General features: G+C 37.6%; 1 protein-coding gene across 2 annotated transcripts; it reads right to left on the reverse strand.

Moving 5' to 3' along the window:
- Positions 1-5,620: 5,620 nt before the first annotated feature.
- Positions 5,621-20,407, reverse strand: TMX1 (thioredoxin related transmembrane protein 1). Of its 2 annotated transcripts, none has more exons than XM_039256135.1 (8): positions 20,188-20,407; positions 16,863-16,978; positions 15,181-15,226; positions 12,847-12,975; positions 10,854-10,899; positions 10,652-10,753; positions 10,468-10,534; positions 5,621-7,402 (listed from the first exon to the last, which is right to left on the reverse strand). In XM_039256135.1, exons 1-8 carry the CDS (start codon positions 20,337-20,339, stop codon positions 7,224-7,226), a joined length of 837 nt encoding a protein of 278 aa, XP_039112066.1. In that variant the 5' UTR covers positions 20,340-20,407; the 3' UTR covers positions 5,621-7,223. The 2 variants fall into 2 exon arrangements, with proteins under 2 accessions (XP_039112066.1, XP_039112067.1); XM_039256136.1 differs by lacking the exon at positions 5,621-7,402 and adding an exon at positions 9,343-9,550.
- Positions 20,408-21,321: the final 914 nt, after the last annotated feature.

The following is a 21,321-nucleotide window of genomic DNA, read 5'->3' on the forward strand; positions in this document are numbered from 1 at the left end:
GCTTCAAACTACATCTCAAGTTACAGTCTATTAAGCAGTAGGGTTATTAGACTGGAATCCCCTTTCATAAACATATTAAGAAATATTCCATATCAAGCTGTTTGCATGTGTTATGACCAGCATTTGCACATACGTTCTCATTTAATTTTGACAATACACAAACAAGAAAAACTCAAGAAGACATAAACAAACACCATCCTCTACTTATTCATCCTTTTCTTCCTCCTCCTCAAACCGGACAGAATGGCAAAATAATTCCTTCTTACCATCTTTAAACTTACATTGTTCCCATACTCCGTAAACTCAAGTTACTATCAAAAATGATAAACAGGGGGCGCCTGGGTGGCTTAGTTAGTTAAGCGTCCGACTTTTGCTTAGGTCATGATCTCGCGGTTCGTGGGTTCGAGCCCCGCGTCGGGCTCTGGGCTGACTGCCAGCTCAGAGCCTGGAGCCTGTTTCAGAGTCTGTATCTCCCTCTCTCTCTGACCCTCCCCTGCTCATGCTCTCTCTCTCTCCTAGAAATAAATAAAAATATTTTAAAAAGTTAAAAAAATAAAAAAATAAAAAATGATAAACAGGAATTTACACACTAAACACAAAATCCAAAGAGGACTTTACAAGGCTATTTTAGGCTTAAAGCCTGAGTTAACACTAAATGATTAGCTATAGTTACACTCCAACACACTATTTTTAGCTTCCAGAATTTCATCTGTAATGCTTATGAGATTCTAACATTAATGTAATAAAATATGAGCAATAAAAAAAAATAGTTCCCAATAAAGGAAAATTATACTCACTTAACCTTTCCCTACCAAGCCTATTTGGAGTACATGTCTGACTTATCCCGTCAATTGCTTTCAACCACATATATAAAGAGTAACTCTTTTTCCTGACCTTGGACTATCACAGGGAGAAAAGTAAACCACAGCTTGAGGAGAGCAATCTGATAATGACACAGAATTGAGCTAAGTTAACCCAAATCAAGACACCATCATTCATGAAGTCCAGAAAGGTGACAGCCATGCTGACAGTTTAGTTATAAGTAACTAAAAAGCCTTATTCAAAATGGCTGGGGAATAAGGAAAATTATCTCAAGTAACAAGGGGTCCAGATGTAGGGTGTGTTAGTCAAAGCTTAAGCTTTGCTTTTCGGATTCTCTTGGGCTCTGTCCTCCTCTTTGTTTACTTCATCCTCAGGCTGTGAGATAGTCATAACACTCTAAGCATCACATCCAGAAAATGGCAAACTCCAGAAAAAAGAGACATGTCCTTTGAGTCCTCATTTTTAAGCAAACAGACCTTACAAGAAGCCCCCACCTCCTCACTGGCTCACATGTTCATTGACAATGTCAATCACTGGTTTGGATTATCGTGTGTCTTAAGAATCAAAACTCATCCCTTGTAAGTGAGGAGAGAGTCAGCTTGTCCTGAAGCACATGGCTGCCAAGAGATGGAGAATGTAAAATCTGGGTTCTGTTGTGAAAGATGTGAATGTTAGAAAGTAGACTAGACCTTAGTGTTTACTAGGATAGTGAAGGCAGAACAGCCTTTTCCTTTTCCTGCTCCTCGGTCTCAGCAGATTGAGGACCCAAGCTGGTGACTAGTGACACGCACGGTTTACTGTCAACATGAACAACTTGACAATTGTCTTCATTCACATGGCATTTATGTTCTAGAAAACCTGCCCAAGAAGCTAACATTGCAAATAGCTTCATTGTTCATTCCAAGAACTTCCTCAAAGTAACTTACCTAACAACTATTAACTCACACTCATTTCACAAAAACGAAGAGCAATGTACAGAGGGGTGGTGGTCACATTCTGAGTCAGGGGCAGAGACAAGACTTGGAGCCAGGTCTCTTGACTTCTATTGAATCTCCCCCAAACAGCATGCTTTGTCTCTAATGAGTTTTTTCAGGCCTCAAAGTGATGACAATCAGGTTTTAGAGACCACTTACAAATGCAGTGACTATCTTCTTCAAGGTAGGCAACCCCAGAAATCAAATAATTCATAAACTGAGACCAAAGGATGTATTATGATTTGTTCAGTGTCAGTTTAACTGGTATAATAAATGCAGGAGAATAAATATAACAAGACAGAATGTGACTCAGCTGCTAGGGAATGGTGAAAATCCACACTTTAGGTTTTTTTGGAAAAAAAGGATTATGGGTCAGAAAGGACTTAAGAGATTTGAGCTGACTCTTAAAACAACAAATGGAATGAGAGACGTGTTCACAGGACAACAGAGGATTTGTTAAAACAATTTCAGGAATATTAGTTGGGTTTGGGGCAGAGGAGATAAAGTTAATAGCCTTTAACATTCTCAATGAAGTATATACTTGATTCTGTGGAAGCAGAGACATCTATACTTTAGAGTTTCTCTGGAATGCCCAGGTAGCAGTAAGCTGAATCTTAAATACTTGAGTATATCTATTTCTACTAATAACTTTTTATCTGTGACATGCTTTATTAAAAACACTGAAAACTAGGAATGTTTTTTTAAAAATATTTAATTACTTAAGTTATTCTCCAAAGTGTATGTTCACTCAGTTTAAAACTGACTTCATTATATTTAGATTTAAAAGAAATTTCAGAGGGGCACCTGGATGGCTCAGTCAGTTGAGCATCCAACTTCGGCTCAGGTCACAATCTTGCCGTCTATGAGTTCAAGCCCCACATCAGGTTCTGTGCTGACAGCTCAGAGCCTGGACCCTGCTTCGGATTCTGTGTCTCCCTCTCTCTCTGCCCCTCCCCTGCTGGTGCGCTCTTAAAATAAATAAAAGTTAAAAAAATTAAAAGAAGTTTCAGAGAAGCACACCTCTATTTGGTCAATTATGTGGTATATTTTCTTTTTTCATGTTTTCATTTTCAGGATACAACCAGTCTGAGTTGGTAACAACAAAAACAGGCTTAAAAATGTTACACATAGCCAAATGGATAGAAAGGAAAGACACTGATTTCATTAATGGCCAAAGTACTGATATCATCATAATCATTTGTAACTAATGAGTCAAAAGAAATGATCATTAAGAGAAAGAATATATTGGGGTGTTTGGGTGGCTCAGTCAGTTAAGTGTCTGACTTGATTTCGGCTCAGGAGGTGATCCCAGGATTCATGAAATCAAGCAAGCCCCTGGGTTGGGTTCTGCACTGACAACACAGAGCCTGCTTGGGATTCCTTCTCTCCCTCTGCCCCTCCCCCACTCATGCTCTCTAAATAAATAAACATTTTTGTTAAAAAGGAAATATTTTAGGGGCGCCTGGGTGGCTCAGTAGGTTAAGCGTCTGACTTCAGCTCAGGTCATGATCTTGTAGTTCATGAGTTCAGGCCCCACATCAGGCTCTGTGTTGATAGCACAGTGCCTGGCTCCTGCTTCAAATTCTGTGTTTCCCTCTCTTTCTGCCCCTCCCCTGCTCGTGCTTTCTCTCAAAATAAACAAACATTTAAAAAAATCTTAATAAAATTAAATTAAAAAGGACGTTTTTAAATTTTATTTTTCAAATGTTTTTATTTTTTTTAGAGAGAGAGATACAGCATCTGAAGCAGGCTCCAAACTCTGAGCTAGCTGTCAGCACAGAGCCCGACGCAGGGCTCGAAACCACGAACCGCGAAATCATGACCTGAGCCGAAGTCGGACGCTTTACCGACTGAGGCCCCCAGGGGGCCCCTAAAGGTCATATTTTAGACATGTTCAAACAGATAATGACTTTACTACTTATATATTACCAAACTTCCAATTTAAATTTGTTGTTCCAGTTTTGGTGGTTTTAAAACAAATGCAGATGTTGCTAGATATGCAATATATATCCAATACTCTAAGTGCTATATTTAAAATTTTACTTTTAGAATTAAACAATTACTTCATAGGACCACTCATTTAAATCCCATCCCAAATTATCTTATTAATAAAAGATCCCTATCAAAAGTAATTTGTCAATCATACCTCAATAAAACTGGAAAGAAATAATTTATTGAAGGAATTCTACCTTAAACTAGTATGATGCCTCAGAGTATTTTAGGTAATCCTAAAATGAGTTACACTGTTTATTCAAAAATGTTAATCTCATAATATAACTAAGTCCAGAAACTATGCCTCTGATGCACTGGGTTGAATAAAGACACAACTGACTTGACAGAAAAACTGCTTTCAAAAATATCAACAAATGAAACTGGACCACTTTCTCACACTGCACACAAAAATAAACTCAAAATGGATTAAAGACCTAAATGTGAGACCAGAAACTGTAAAACTTCTAGAAGAAAACATAGGCAATAATTTCTCTGACATCAGCCTTAGCAATATTTTCTAGATATGTCTCCTCAGGCAACGGAAATACAAGTAAGAAAAAACTATTGGGACTACATCAAAATAGGCAGCTTTTATACAGCAAAGGAAATTATCAAAAATATAAAAAGGCAAATCTACTGAATGAGAGAACATATATTTGTAAATGATCTATCCAGTAAGAGACTAATATCCAAAACATACAAAGAATTTATACAAGGCAACGCCAAAAACATCCAAGTAATCCTATTAAAAATGGGCAGAGGACCTGACTACACAATTTCCCCAAGACACACTGATGGCCAACACACACATGAAAAGAAGCCCAATATCACTAACCCTCAAGGAAATGCAAATCAAAACCACATTGAGATATCACCTTACACCTGTCAGAAGGGCTAGACTCAAAATGACAAGAGATAACAAATGTTGGCAAGAATGCGGAGAAAAAAGAACTTTTGTGAATGGAAGCTAATACATACACAGGAATCTTCAAGAAAACTTTTGTCATTCTTGCTGATCTAGACAGTATGTGGTAGAACTGCATTTGTTTTTAAAGATTTATTTTTTAAAGAGTGTATGACTGAGGGAGGGACAGTGAAAGGGGGGTGTGGCAGAAAATCTGAAGGAGGCTCTCTGCTAACAGCAACAAGCCCAATACAGGGCTTGAACTCACGAATCACAAATTATAACCTGAGCTGAAGTCAGACACTCAACCAACTGAGCCATCCAGGTGCCCCTAGAACTGCATTTTCCATTGGAGTGATCAGATTTTACACTTCCCTGTTAGCACTGAATAATTGGGGGGGGGGAGGGCGGCAGGGAGCAGAGTTCTCCAGGATGCTGATATCACACCTAATCTCTCCTAAGATTTATAACTAACTGCTATGTTGAGTACCCTTAACCTAATAATGGAAACAAAAGGGATCTGTTCGAGGTAAAATGATCCTGTAGTTTCTGTTCGCCCCTGGTATGACAGAAAATTGATTATTCAGGTGTCTGGAGTGATAATCCTGAAGAAATGTAAGACTACCTGTTTTCTGAAATATCAGGTCTCTACCTATTCAGGCTACTTTTACTTTTCTGTATATACAGTATTTTGTAATTAAGAACTTAAAATCTATGTCTTGTATACCAGAATACTAGAAAGTAGAACACCTGACTAATGAGTACTATTTTCCTCTAGCATCTCAAGTAACAAAAAAACGCATAGGACTCTAGCCTTGTGATTACACAAATCAAGAACAGAGTGCACACCTATTCATCTGAATATTGTTAAATACAAAGTAATGAAGCATTTCTAGATATGCAACCAGAAATCACACTTGTCTCCAGCTTTAGTGAAGTGCTTAGAAAAGTTTATTTTGTGCTTAGTCTATTTTTCTAAAGCATCACAACATTATCATACATCCAAAACTCTTCAATGGTAAAATATTTAATATTCTAAAGGCAAGGCCTTTAAAGAAAACTTGTACATTATGATACCATAGAAGTCTAATGGATTCACACAGCAGCAGCATCTAGAGAAAAGGGGACGTCACAGAAATTGTCTATTACATGATGGGCAAGGGATTCATTCTGAGTTATGGTCTTTCCCCTTCTTGTAGGTAAGACAGTTCTTCCTGCCACCCGACACCCCACCCCCCTGTTGCTGTAAGGTGAAAGCAAGCTCTGTGCTCTTTGAGGTGTACAATTATGTTAAATGTCCCATCCTGCTGATGCCCACCTGTGAAATAGTACACAATAACAAGTACAGCAGAATACAGACTTTGTTCCAAAACGTAAGAATGCTATGACTCTTAAACATCAAGCATACAAAGACTTTCCAAAATCAATTAAGAACTTTCTGTGTGATGATAAATATACAGTGAAAACATACACCATCAGATGCTTTTTCCTGAGTAGAATGGTAATTTTATTTTGTATCAAATTAGGCTTCTATGAATTTTCGAAATGTAAAATATCAAGGCTTTTCTATAAGATCAAATAAAAATCAGGCATGTTCACCTTCATATGCAAAAAAACAAACAAAAAAAACCCCGAAAAAACACCAAAAACAAAAGAAGCTAAGTAGAGGTTCAACAGAATGACATAAAATCTGAAATGAATAGCCAAAATTTTAAATTGTCAGTAAACGGCTCTTCAATTTTAAGGAACCCTCAGTAAACTTCAGTTTGAAACAACAAAAAAACTATTTATTTAAGCATGTAAAACGTTTCCAGAAAATTATCCAATTGAGAAAATGAAATATGTAACCTGTGAAAAATATAAACCATACAGTGAACAGAGGGGAACAAAAGAGGCAACCAACCTTTATAGGAATCAAGACGACACCACAGACTTATATAAAAACTCCCTAAATCAGAATATCCTGTATTATCATGTGTAGAAAATTAAAGCAGGGTAGTCTTTATTAGTTGGATAATCTAAAAATATGAAGAAATTTTGGACTGTATTTCTGAAATGACCAGTTGTCATTGAAACATAGATCTATTGAGTCAATGGGCAAAGTTCCCACTTATGGGAAATATGGGTTTTTTTTCACACAGTGAAACTGAGAAAAATTATATCAAATGAGAAATCTTCTCCAAAGTAATCTCCTAAAATACCTCAATAATGGAATACTCGAGAAATGTAATTTTTCACCTCAGAAGACCTGAAACAGATTATTAAATAAACATACTCAAACCTTATTGCTTGGCACAAGAGTTTTCAAAAATTAAAGAATTGTTTAAACCATCATACTGTTGTTCTTAAATCCTATTTCAAACTTTTTTATGTAGTGCTACTTTTATTTTCTGAAGATAGTCTGTCCCATCTAATGACAATCTAGACAGAACCCTGTATTGTACATGTGTGTCACAGTTTACTTCAAACCAAAAGAAGTGATCCATCTTCTGTTTCTGCCCAAATCATATTATGGTATTTATAAAAATTAACTAGGACTGGTCTGTGGCCAATGAAGGACCCACAGAACGTTGTCTTATGGTGTTCCGTGGAAAGTCTTTGTTTGTTCCTTCTTTACTTCCTGCTTCCTCTTCTGAAACATCTTCTTCATCAGCTTCTTGTTCCTCCTCCAGTTTTTTCAAAGGTTGAGAAGATTCTGGTAATAATTTTTCTTAAAAATAAAGACCAGAGAGGATTATGGGGTATAAACTTCCAGTGATAAAATAAGTTACAAAGATGAAAAGTACAGCATAGGGATAAAGTCAGTAATACTATAATTGAATTGTACAGAGATAGACAACATTCATGGTGAGCACTGAAACAAAAAAACATAAAGACCCAGAAATGCTGTTTTTTTGTTGACGTATTAGAGTTGCATTAGAGTAAAATCAAGACACGATTCACAGGCCCATAAACTGCTTTGGCATTTATTTATCAATGATAAGTTTAGATTTCCAGAAGGGAAAAAGTTGGCTTTAACAATAAGTGAACACCATAAAAATAAAAATTGGTTTGAAAGATCCATTTCATTTACCAAATTCATTGTAATTACCTGTCTGTTTAAAAATTGAACCGAAATTAATAAACCAGAATTAACGCTGTGAATGTGGATGTTGTAAGAAGATATACTGCATTATATTATATATATTAAATTAATTTGCTGTTAAACCTTCTGGTTAATAAATACACTGAAACAAACTGCAACACTAACCTTGTTTCAGTTCCTAGGTGTACAGGAATTAGACATTTACAACTGAAGGTTTTATTCCTATCCATTTTTTTTTTCTCCAAGGAGTTTCACAAGTGTGCTTCCTCTTTCTCATGTACATAATTTTATTAAGGAATAATTACAAATAAAAAAATGTATAAAGCTTAAGCATATAGCTCAATGAATTTTTAACTATGTACACACACACACACACACACACACACACACACACACACACACACACCCCTTTTCCGTTTCTTTTTATAGGACCTGTTGTTAGTTAACTTAAACTTTGAACACACCATGTTACTGAGATACAGAACACAGAATTGGGCCAAGAGGCTTTAGTCTGTTCAGTGATCCTAGCAGAGTAGGAAGGCCCTAGGGTGTAAGGCAGAAGAAAACACTGGAAGAAATGACCATATGGTGGGCACTCTGTGATTTGGTCTGACGTTGTTCTTTCTGTTGGGTTAACAGCCCCTTCCCTGCACCACACCCCGCGCGGCTGCGGTGGGCACTACAGCTTACAACAGTGGTTCTCCACCGGGGGTGGTCTTGCTCCCCCAACCCCACCACTGCCAAGGAACACTTAGTTAGCACTATCTGGAGATGTTTTGGTTGTCACCACCAAGAGGAGCGATGCTGCTGCCATGTGGGATGATGCTGAACATCCAACAATTTACAAATGACAGTCTGTCACAATTAGGAATTATCCAGCTCAAAAGGTAAAAAGTATCCAAGTTGAGAAACCCTAGTTTACACAGACTGTTCCAAAATGTGAGCTCTTTACACAAGTAGATGCACCAGAAGTTTTCCAAAAGATAGGTGGGTGTAGGGATAAAGCATACTTCTTACTCTGGATTGTGAGCTACTGCTTTCTTAGCCATTTTATGCGGAGGGCTGAAAAGAGCAAAAATGGAGCAGGCAAAGGCATAGAAAATTAAGCAATTCAGAAACACAACATCTTAACATCTGAGCCTGAAGATCAGTCAACTCTGCTCTCAGACTTCCTTGCTACATGAAGCAATAAACTCCGATTTTGCTTAAAGCCAGAATGAGTTCAGTCTCTCCCAAGCAACTCAACATCTAAGCTAAACACAGGCATTGGAAAACAACTAAAATCACGTGGCCTGCTGTAGAAGGGGTGGTATCAAAGTGTGGGTTAATATCTATCAGTTGAGGGGCGCCTGGGTGGCTTAGTCGGTTAAGCATCCGACTTTCGCTTAGGTCATGATCTCGCGGTTCGTGGGTTCGGGCCCCGCGTCGGGCTCTGTGCTGACTGCCAGCTCAGAGCCTGGAGCCTGTTTCAGTCTGTGACTCCCTCTCTCTCTGACCCTCCCCTGCTCACGCTGTCTCTCTCTCTCCTAGAAATAAATAAAACATTTAAAAAAAAAAAAATATCTATCAGTTGTGCCACAGATTACTTGAAATAAATATATTGTTGGCTTTAAGGTTTTTCAGTGATATAAATATTAAATGTACATTCATCAACTTTTAAACTGTCTTTTAAGTAACCTGTGCTCACATTTCTTTCCCTACAGGTCAGTGGCTCTTGCTGGATAGAATGAATTCTTCCCCCATACATGTCCTTTTCAGTATTGATGCAACTATCTAGGAAATGAAAAGATAACCTGTCAGCTATCCAATGGACAAGGTATACTGTAAATGCAATCTTGACTGATTTCATTTCAGGAGTTCTGACCTCAATAAATCCTAAAGTCACAAAAGGCAGCACAATAAAAATGTCACATCCGAAGTCTAGTTTAGGCTCTACTCTCTACTCTGTCACTTCTTTGTGACCCTGGAAAAATAGTTCATCTCTCTGAGCCTTACTTTCCCCAGCCACAAAATGAAGAGTATCACTCATGCAATCTAGAGAGCTGCTGAAAAATGAATGAGACAGCACAAAGTGAGAGTTCTTTATAAACAGCAAGCAGAAGAGCTTCCCTAACAGTGTAATTTTCAAGATTAAAAACAAATGCTGAGAGTCAATTATATTAAGACAGATACCAGTGAATACTTCTAATTATATCAGCTCATCTTGTAGTACAGTTATCAATGCAAATCCTGAATCAGCTACAGGAACTGCTTTCCCCAATATCCTACCAGAAAAACTTAGACTTGGCTATGATACAAAGAAAGCTTTCAAATGGGGTCACTATAATAATGAATGACTTCCAGAGTAGAATATATTCACCTTTTTCTGACTCAAGTATATTCAAATGAATCCATGAATATTATGAAGTTTTCAAATAAAATGACACCATATCAGTGTTATTAAGTACCTGCAAGTTATATGCAATGTTACAAGTCTCCACATTACAAAAGCCAAGAAAACAACTATGTTCCAAAATCCACCAGGCTGGCATTCTTACATGAAATACATATCCCCCATGCATTCTGAGGTAAACTACTATTCCACATTTAGAAACCTAATCTAGATGGGCAACTTGCTATCTGTGTGACTGTGTTCACAGAAATGAACAGAATTATAGCAAATGAAAAATAAACATTAAAAATATACTTACTGGAAGGGTATGGCTGTGGTCTACGCCTTTTTGAAGGAAAAAGGCAATCTGCCACAAATATCATACACTGCAAAAATAAACACAAGAAATCTGAATGTATATGATAGAGCTTAGTGTACCTACATTCAATCATCAGATTTTTAAAATATTTTTCTTCCATGTACTCCGAAAATGAAATACTTACAAGTCCCAATAATAGTCCTGAAAGCAGAGTTGCTAAAGCAAAAACTGTGTATGATCCCCAAACTGGTAATCCAAGGTCTTCAATAAAATAGTTATGGCAAGTCTAAAATCAAAAGGAAAGAAAAAACTTTAAAAACTTGGTTTTTTAAAAAACAGAGGTAGGGCTAAAAATGTTTTAAATAGAAATAAACTCTAGCCCATACCCTGATCCACATGGATAGCTGAAAGAGTGCTGACATACTACTCATCCTGAAAGAAAACAGTATAAAAAACTGAATAAGACACATACCTTTGAAAGAGAAAATGTGCATATCTAGATCTTCTACTTTTCAGCCTACAATTTTCCTAACATAACAGATTTTATTGCTGGTGTTAATCAAGATTAGTGACACATTGCTGATTTCAAGCTGTATTAAGAATTCCTATTAATGAAAATTAACAGTTCTTGAACTGCTGTCATTATATGATGTCCTCATAAAGAACACTTGGTAACTTTTTCCTTTTCCCTACTGCTCTGACATTAGCGTTACACCTTGCATCTGATTTCTCCAATATACTCTGCATAATGGGTTACAAGCTCTAGGGAACCAGTAGGCTAACATCAAGTGTATTGTAAGCAAATGGCAACTCTTATTCACCCTTAAAATCCTCCAAATAAGCAGAGAAGGGAGTCTGAAGGAACAACTGGGAGTATTTGTTGAACTTGATCCTTCCCACCTAAGAATTACTCCCCGTTTGTATTAAATAATTTTAATTTGTATTAGTCTGATATCTTTTAATGATATACAAAGAAATTTCAAAGGAAATAAATGCTAAGACATCATATAAGCATAAATAATTATTATTTTCACACAAACCCAAGTAGTTTAGACAGGCAATTAGAAAGAGGCATGTTCCAAAACTAAGAAGGGTTTGTTTCCTCTGTGGCCCAAGAGTTGCCACCAACACATAAATCAATTCACACCTAAGCCAAAGTTCCTGTATGTGAGATGATCTACTCCGACTACCCATCACTGGGTGGGTGAACCTGCCGACACTAGAAATGTCTCTCACTGGACCCACCAATAATAAAGCCATGGACTGCTGAATCCCTGAGGATTCGACGAAGGCATACAAGTAACCCCTTCTTCTACTAGGAAGGGTAAGATCTGTCTAGGAGATTTCAAACTAAAAAATCAGTGGCAATTTCAGTTTGACACAAAAATGTGGTTCAATCATGTTGCTTCTGCCACGTAAACTGCAATAAAGGAACAAGGAACTGAAACATAAAGCAATGTGTAGCCTCACTATAATCTGCATTAATTTGATTTTATTAGGAATGCTAGGGTCTGGGGGCTCAGTAGGGGAACTTCTGACAATTACTGGACAATGCAATTTACAGATTTTCACAGGAAAAGAGGTGAAAAGCAGGGGTGCTAAACAGAGATTCTAGTTCAGTACCACTTAGGGCTGATCTTTCCTCCACTCCCAGAATCCAGAGCATTTTTATCTCTTACACCATTGGTGTAACAACTCTCCATCCTCCAAAGGCAAAGGTGGTGAGGAGACAGGAAGAGATAACTTAGCCAAAGCAGGATGCGTCCATGGAGACCTCAGCAAAACTCAGTATTTCTGGATGTCTCTCAAATGACCAGTGAGGATTTACACCCCAAAGGCTAGGTGGAAATATGCTTGCTACCTCCAATCCTTACTACTCCATATATCCAGCTATGTATTAAGCCCAGTAGTTACTCATACCATTAAGTTCACTGTTCATCCATTCTATTCAACCAAAAAATTATCAGATGGGTAGAATAATGCAAACACATTAAGAACTGAGATCTAATGGTAGCAAGAGTAGGTATATATTTGAGGCTTCTCATTCAAATATTAAACTCAAATGATAGCTTTACAAATTACATTGCTCAGGAAGATCGATTTGTTTTTTATGATAAAAATGACCATTATCTAGAAAGCTAAAATGTTCCTGAAGAGGCTTTCAACTTAATTCTAGTGAATGCCTCCTTCTGGCTTAACAAGAATCAAAGTATTTCACTTAGAAGAAAAAGTCAAATTAAAAATATCAAAGTAAATATGAATGGACCTTAAGAGTCCAAGAATTAAAACTGAGTATGAATACTTTATTTCCACAAAATATTACTATCTGGTCCAATTAATTCTGAAATTAATAAAAGAAAAAAAATCCCTCATACTTACAGAACAGAACCTGGACCAAACCATGATGAAACAGGTTCAATATTCTTCCACTCTTTCTCACTTATAAAGTTTATGAAGTCCTTCTTAGTCCTTGGGCCCTGATAGCGCCTAAATTCACCATCTTTACAACTAAAGAGAATCAGAATCAATAATTAAATAGCACCAAATAAATAAACTTTGCATTTGTTTTGTTATTTCTTTCACCTCATTTTACAATCAATCCTTATATTCAAAATCATTAGTAATGCACAAGTAACATATTACACTAATTACCAACTCATAACATTTTGCAATTATACCTCAAAATATGTGGTAATGCACATATTAAAAGGATAACTACATGAAAAGTTGTTAGTGTCTGGCACTTAGTAATTATTAACTACTTTTAAGCTATAGGTTAAAAATTTAAGACATTTTTCTGGTATTTTCAGCCATAATCATATCATTTAAACCCTGCTACTTTAAACTGCTGGAGGTATCTGAAAACATTTCCTTTCCGCATATTTCAATGATTCTATTCCTTTCTTCCTGACATCCACCTCTTCCTTCCCCTTACCAATGTATGGAGTTCTTATAGGGTCAAAAATGCTCTCCCTGCTCCCGCAACTTCACTATTTCCAAACTAGTCTAAATAATACTGCCAGTCTAGGGGAGCCTGGTGACTTAGTTAAGTGTCCAAATTCACCTCAGGTCATGATCTCACAGTTCATGGGTTCCAGCCTCATATCAGGCTCTGTGCAGACAGCTCAGAGCCTGAAGCCTGCTTTGGATTCTGTGCCTCCTCTCTCTGCCCCTTCCCTGCTTGTATCTGTCTCTCAAATATAATGTTAAAATAATAATAATACAGTCTAATCCTACAAAATACTTTAACACTTAAGTGCAAAAATTTTCAAGAGGTCACTACTACCTACAGTAAGGTTAGAGAATCCTTTACCTATACAGTGCCAAAGACTACAAGGAAGCCTCCCTTCAAAAAAACAAAGTTTTGTAAAGACAATGGCATTTGAGCTAATATTGAATAGGTAGGATTTCAACAGGCAAAAATTAGAACCAGTAAAAGGGGCAAGTAGAGAAAAGGACTGAGTAAAAAGGGACAGTAGCACTTTTGGAAGACAGAGAATATACATATGAAAAGACACAAAAGGAGCAGGGGTGAATACAAAGGTATAGGGAAACAGATACAAATATGGAGGAAAAAAAGATGCCAAAGAATAGTGAGACACAGACAGAAAAAAATTGCCAACTTGCTTTCAGAACTTTAAACGAGGAAAGTACCTCCTGGCATTCAAGCCACCAGCTAGATGAACTTTAAGGTATAGTGCCAGTATAGCATACCTCAGAGGTATCAGTATCCCCAAGAAAATGTGATCGTAATAAAGCAAGTCAAAAATGTTTTTGGTTTTCTAGTGCATATAAATGTTTACTATACTGTAGCCTATAAACTATATAATAGTATTACATCTAAAAAATTGTACATACCTTCATTAAAAAATACTTTTGTGCTAAAATATGCTAAGCATCATCTGAGCTGTCGGCAAGCTGTAATCACTTATGGACCATCATAAGACATACATAATGAAAAAGTATGAAATATTGCAAGAATTAACCAAAATGTGACACAGAGACACAAAGTGAGCAACTGCTACTGGAAAAATGGCATAGACAGACTTGATATAAGGTTGCCACAAACCTTCAATCTGCACAGTATCTGTGAAGCACAGATAAATGAGGTATGTCTATACAGATTTGAGATTTCCTGTCCCCAGTTTCGAAGATAAATTCAAAGTAAAAGACCTGATATAGAAGACTACATAATCGTGTTCATTCTGACTTAACACTCAACCATTTCACCTATTAATGTCTGAAGATTGAGCTACAGCCCTTTCTTAGCTAATTTTTGAATATACCATGTTTCTATTTATGACCATTCATGAGATGATCCAAAGCATACAATGCTTACTTCTGCACTCTTTTGAAAATTCTACTTCTGAGGCTGCGCTTATATCCCATATTCTCCAGGAACCACTCTACCCAGGGATTTTTTTCCTTACCAAACTTTCTACAGGACTTGTCACAAATCTGGGTTCATAATCATTTACTATGCTATATGGTATCACACCATTTCATGTGAACATCACTCTCCAAAATAATTACAAATCTCTGAGACAAGGAACTGTTTAATACATCATCCATCTACCTAAAGGCCCCTAGGATAGTATTAAGGACTGAATATACTGAATATAATGCTCTTTGAACATGATTCAGGCCAGAGGCCTTCCATTCGCATACGATGTTGCATTCTTCTCCATAACTACAGAATCTTCAAATACTTACTGATAAATAGTAGGAAGAGCAGTTATGATAAATCGTCCACTCAGTCCTAAAAATGATAAAGCAAGATTAGAAATAAATACAAGAAAGGACACAAAACACATTTTATATGCGCCAACAATCACTTACTACTTAAAAGTTGATTCTGAATTATTTAAATACTAATAGGGAATGAATATGAACTGATACCTAAAAATAGCTGAGCTTTGTAACAATGAACAAAATCCCAATTATGTACTTCAAGCAACTTTAAAATCAACACTACTTCAGATTACCTCAATTAAAAGTACTTAAGGCTTAAATACTGAATATATCTGTGAATATACATATTAACATTTGATCAATTATACCCCTATGTGATAAGACTATCAGCAATGAGTCATAGGGCAGCACAATATAGTCCTGGTCTTAGACCTAAAATCTGGGTTCATAATCATTTACTATGCTATATGGTATCACACCATTTTATGTGAACATGAAGTAGTCTTAGACCTAAAATCCAATGAAATTCTATTTGCCATTCAAAAAACAAAGAGTTTGTGCTCGCTTCGGCAGCACATATACAAAAAACAAAGAGTTTAAGATGTTAAAAATGGAAAATATTTTCAATCTTTCCTAAGATGAGCAATAATAATATTAACCATGTGTTAAGCTCTAATATAACTGAGAGTTGATCTCTCTATGCCTCAGTTTTCTCCTATGACCTACCTCACAAGGTTGTATAACAATTATGTAATAAATGCAAAACACTTAGAGCAGTACCTGTACTCAATAAATATTAGCTATTATTACAATCTGGGATGGGAGCATAATCAACCCAGGTTTAATGTGACCAAGATCAGGTTAAGATGAGGCTGGTCTAAGAAAGGAGCATCCTTAAGAGCAAGGCCTGCCACTTGTTCAGGAACCCAAGTCAACAGTGTATTTGACCTCACAAACATGAGGCCTTTGTATTAAGAGCATGTCCTCAAATCACAGGTTACTAAATTTGAAACCCAATTAAGAGACTGGGATCACTTGTCAGAGAATGTGCCCTTGGCTCTACAAAAAACCTCAATCACATGCTCCTTATTCTGAAGCCTGGTATATGGATACAAATGATGGTTTGGCCAATGTCCACCTAAACCACAGTATTCTAGATCCTCTCAAAGGCATCTTACATGCTAGTCTGGGATCTGGTATACAAAGGAAAAAAAGATCAAAGGCAGTTATATGGGCCAGTACAAGGAGAGGTCACTTAGAGCAACACCTAAAAAGAATGAGCTGCATAGACAATCATGGAATCTGTGTTGGTGAGTCAGCCTAAGTACTGCAGACAGTTATGCAGTTATGGGTTGTTGTTTTTTTAATTTCTTAATGTTTATTTATTTTTTGAAAGAAAGAGAAACAGAGAGAGACAGAGTGCAAGCCGGGGAGGGGCAGAGAGAGAGGGAGACGCAGAATCCAAAGCAGGCTCCAGGCTCTGAGCTGTCAGCAAAGAGCTGGAAACAGGGCTCTAACCCACAAACCCAACTGTGAGATCACGACCTGAGCCGAAGTTGGACACTCAACGGACTGAGCCACCCAGGCGCCCCTGACAGTTATGTTTTCAAAACCTAACGAAAGGTAGTTAACAGCAAGTGATGTGGCAAACAGGATGAACACATCAACCCAATATGCAAAGACTAACCACAGACTTACAGTACCTGGCTGCTCTGTGACATCTACTTTTGCAACATTAACCTCAAGATCTTCTCCCCATTCAGCAAAACTTTCCCATTCTGGTTGAAGATTCTGACAAGCAGGACACCATGGAGCATAACTAAGAAATAAAGTTTAAAAAAAAAAAGTTAAGCATTCTAATATGACCACATAGATATAAAAATTCTAAATGTCTGGTTTGTGAAGACTATTTTATACTAAAAACAAGATAGCAAAGTGATTAACTTTGTGAAGATGAAAGAGTTTTTTAACTGTGGGACCAACATTCTGGAAATCAAAACTATAACTGATGATGCTCGTCATATAAAAGTAATACTGAGAGTAAGTTCTTCAGACACAAAAATAAGTTCGTAAGTTCACATGCCAAACAGTCTTTTTTTTTTTTAATTAGTTTATTTATTTTGAGATGGAGAGAGCGCGTCCACTTGGTTGAGCAGTGGAGAGGCAGAGAGACAGAGAGAGAGGAAGCAAGACCTCCACACTCAGCTTGGAGCCCGAAGCTGGGCTTGATCTCATGTCAGTGAGAACACGGGAACTGAGCCACCCAGGAGCCCTCAAAACAGCTCTGTGAAAACCTTTGAATTTCTCTATGAATTTCTGGTAGCCACCAGAAAACTCAAAACCAAATTTGGAGTTTACCTGTTTGAATAATTTGCACTACAGGAGTCACAAAGGCAAGGTGCTAGGAGAAAAATAGGAAGTGCCCCCAGGCTGCAGTGAAAAAGGAAATGCATGCCCCTTCTAAAGAGGGGAACCGCCATTCAGTATGATTGCCAAGAGTGGAATTCTGGCTAGATGGCAGGCTCGATCGTATTTAAAAGAAGCCAAAAAATCTGCATTTATGTAAAAATGTTACCTCAAAACTTAACCCAGACACAAACAGGAGACAGGCCATGTAAAATTCCTTTGGCCATTCCTTGGTCAGTCAGTTTCTAAGACCTCAGGCTTACAAATCTATGTCCAAGTTTATTAGCATTTTAATCACTCCTCTGATATCCAGCATCTTTGAAGGACCTGATTTTTCTCTAGTATTTATTCTTCATTTTATTGTATTTTATCTTCCAATTTGCCTCAGTTTTTCATGGAACTGAGAAGAATAAAGCCTGTACTTGTTGAACCCAAGAGTTCGGTTTCTGCATTTCACTATATTTTAACTTGGTTATGAAAATAAAACTCCTGGAAGTAATAGACATTGTGGAACAAGACTAGTACCACACATAAAAACAAAAGTCCTTCACAACATATCCTATTTCAGTGAAAATATCTGTGTAACAAAACTGATCAGGATGGGTTTAACACAGGTAACAGACTTGTATGAAGAGAAGACTATCACTAGTACTACTAGATCCCCCTTACAAATTCCTTTTGCTTCTTAGATGATTTTTAAAGTCTTACCTCTAAATCAGTAAGCTAAGGCTTTAAAAAAAAAATAAAAGTTCTACAGTATAGTTTAATTTCACAGAAAAGTTCTAATTCAAATACCCAAATACTTAACTTTTGACCACTTTATTTATACACATTGATCAAACCAGTTTAAAAAAAACCCTCAAGGGGTGACTGACTGGCTCCATCTGTTGAGTATCTGACTTCAGCTCAGGTCATGATCTCACAGTTCATGGGTTTGAGCCCATGTCAGGCTCTGTGCTGTCAGCATGGAGTCTGGAGCTGGCTTCAGATTCTGTGTCTCCCACTCTCTCTCTGCCCCTCCCCGACTCGTGCTGTCTCTCTCAAAAATAAGCATTAAAAATTTTTTTAAAAACCCTCAAATATTACTTGACTGTATTTTGTATACAAATTCATAATCACTTTTGTTTACTCTTTATGAAACTGTAAATATTTTATGGGCACAATCTAAAACATGTTATTCATGACAATAAAAATCAAATGTTGTCCCTGGTTATATTTCCTCTTCCCTGTAGCTTCAATGTTGCCTGAAAATTAATTTCACTAAGTTACAGATTAAATGTATACTATATAAACATTTTGTCTTATCTTTTCTTCCATATAAATGTTCTATGCCTTTTTTGATTTTATGACTCAAAAGTTATTGATTTGGCCTTCTGCGCTCTCCGCTGGGGACATTCACCTCCATCCATTAACTGGCAATCCAAGGATACAGGAAAACACTCATTGAACCCTGTTAAAGAAGTGGGCTGCTCTAACAATTACTGCATACCCACTCGTAGGCTCTGGAGACAGAAAGAAATACAGTATAGCAATACCAGGACAGATTAATTAAAACACTTAGGTATTTCTGTCACCTGTAAAATGTGGGAAATAATACCTATCTTATAGGATTTGTAGAGAATTAAATAGGAAAATGTATATAAAGTGTTTAGCAGTGTCTAGTACAGTTAACACTCAATAGTATTTACTAATATCACTAATACCACTATCAATAGTACTACCACCATCACCAATTTAGCAACTAAAGCAAAGGCAGTTTATTTTCTACAGATGCAAAAGGGACATTATTATAAAAGAATCACCACAGACACATGATTTCCTCCAAACAGTTAAATGATGACCAGATGGTCCTAAGAGTTTATAATCACACTCATACATTAACTTTATTTTTTATTGCATTAACACTCAGACATAAGAGTGACAATCCAAGACACCGAGCAATCAGTACTTTGCAGAAACACACATCCAAAGGAAAAATGAGATGTTCAGAAAGAGAAACAACAAAAACAATATAAAGCAAAATAAGACTTATAAATAATACAAGTTGAATTTACTCAGCATTTAAAATAAAAATACTTAATCCATAAAATAAAATCTAAAAGAAAAGAGTCTTAAATTCCAACACTACGAATAGACTTTTAAAGGATAATTAGACAAAAGGAGAGGAGAAGTTCTGCTCAATTTCCTCTTTTTAAAGTTTGGTGAAAAGTTAAGTCTAGAAGTTTGCGAAGGATCATTCGAAAATAAATAACTGTATAGGAACTAGTTAAACCAACCACCTCCACCCCGCAAAGTCATGAAAAGTTGAGAAAATTCGAGGTTGAACTCTATCTCTTAGGCGCACCACAGTGCCAGAAACGAAACCTGGATGCACACTTTGGAAGAAACTTAATACTCCCTGGTAAGAAATGAGGGGGTGAGACCAAGCCAACGGCCGATCCGAAGAGGAGTTTAGGGATCTGAAAGAGTCTCAGGCACAGGGTCGCCGGCTCCGAGTGGCAGTTCTGGGTAAGCTGGGGCCCGCATGAGATGACTGCAAGTGAAGCGGGTTCCAGATTTGGATCCAGGATCCGGGACCTCCCGGCCCACCGAGGGGACCCTAGACGACCGCCCCACACTCACAATTCTATCATCCACTCTCCTTCCAACAACTCTTTCCAGTTCTCGTCCGTGATGATGCGCACGTCACTCCGCCGCCCGTGGGTCCAGGGAGCCCCGCAAACCAACAGCAGCAACACTGCCACGAAAACCACGGGACTCCTGGAGGCCGTCATTTCTGCAGCTCGCCCACCCTGCAGCAAGCGGAGGGCACCCCCCCACCTTTGCGCAGCCGCTCCTCACTTCCGCCCTCGAGAGCTAATCTGCTCATGCGCATGACCGCGCAGCTGCGCGCGCGCGCGCGCGCGCGCGCTCCTGGGAAACTCTGAATGCGCAGGACGAAACCCGGTCCTGCAGGTTGGTTTGTAGTGAAAGAGGGAAACGCGCCTATCCCTAGTGCGCATGACAGAAAAGCGGTGTCTTCCCTAAGCCTGGCGAGCCCCAGACGTGCTGAGAAGGAAAAGAGCAGTCAGGGGGCGTGGTGTAGGAAGTGGGGCGGGGCTACGGAGCTGCTTGGTTTAAATATTTCTTCGGCTTTGGGTGCCAAATGATTGGTATTCATAATTACTCAATCCACTTGGTAAGTTTACACTAAAACAGTGTCCAATTAAGCGCTCTTTAGAGTTTTCATTTGTTTCTTTTGAAAATTTTTGTATAAAGCTAATGGATGTTTGTGTAAGTCAGAATTTTGGTTTTCTTCTGGAGATACAGGCTGGAAAGGTGCACAAGGGAACCTTCTGGGATACTTTTAGATTCTTTATCTTTGTCTGAACAGTTGGTTACACGGGCGTACACATAAAAAATCCATCAAGCTGTACGCGTTGTGATTAGTGCACTTTATGCACTTTAGAATGTATGTTATCCCTCAATTTGTTTTTAAATGCAGTAGATACAGAGATGCCAGATTTGAAATTCAACATGGGAACAAAGCACATAGGCTTGTAACAAATATTTGAGTTCTTTTTTTTCTCCAGCATTTGTAAATGCAAATACAAATCAAAATGTGCACTGTCTTTAGGAAGTATTAGTCAAATGATAATAGTTGCCATTACATCTCAATTTCTCTCCTAAACTCACTCTAGCTGGCTGACTCCTTCACCCTGACACTAAAAGGCTCTTTCTTGGACAGGAGTGATCTGCATGTTAACAAAGCCAATT

The sequence above is a fragment of the Hyaena hyaena genome, unplaced genomic scaffold (genome assembly GCF_003009895.1).
Source record: "Hyaena hyaena isolate Hyena2069 unplaced genomic scaffold, ASM300989v1 scaffold_559, whole genome shotgun sequence".
Taxonomy (NCBI): domain Eukaryota; kingdom Metazoa; phylum Chordata; class Mammalia; order Carnivora; family Hyaenidae; genus Hyaena; species Hyaena hyaena.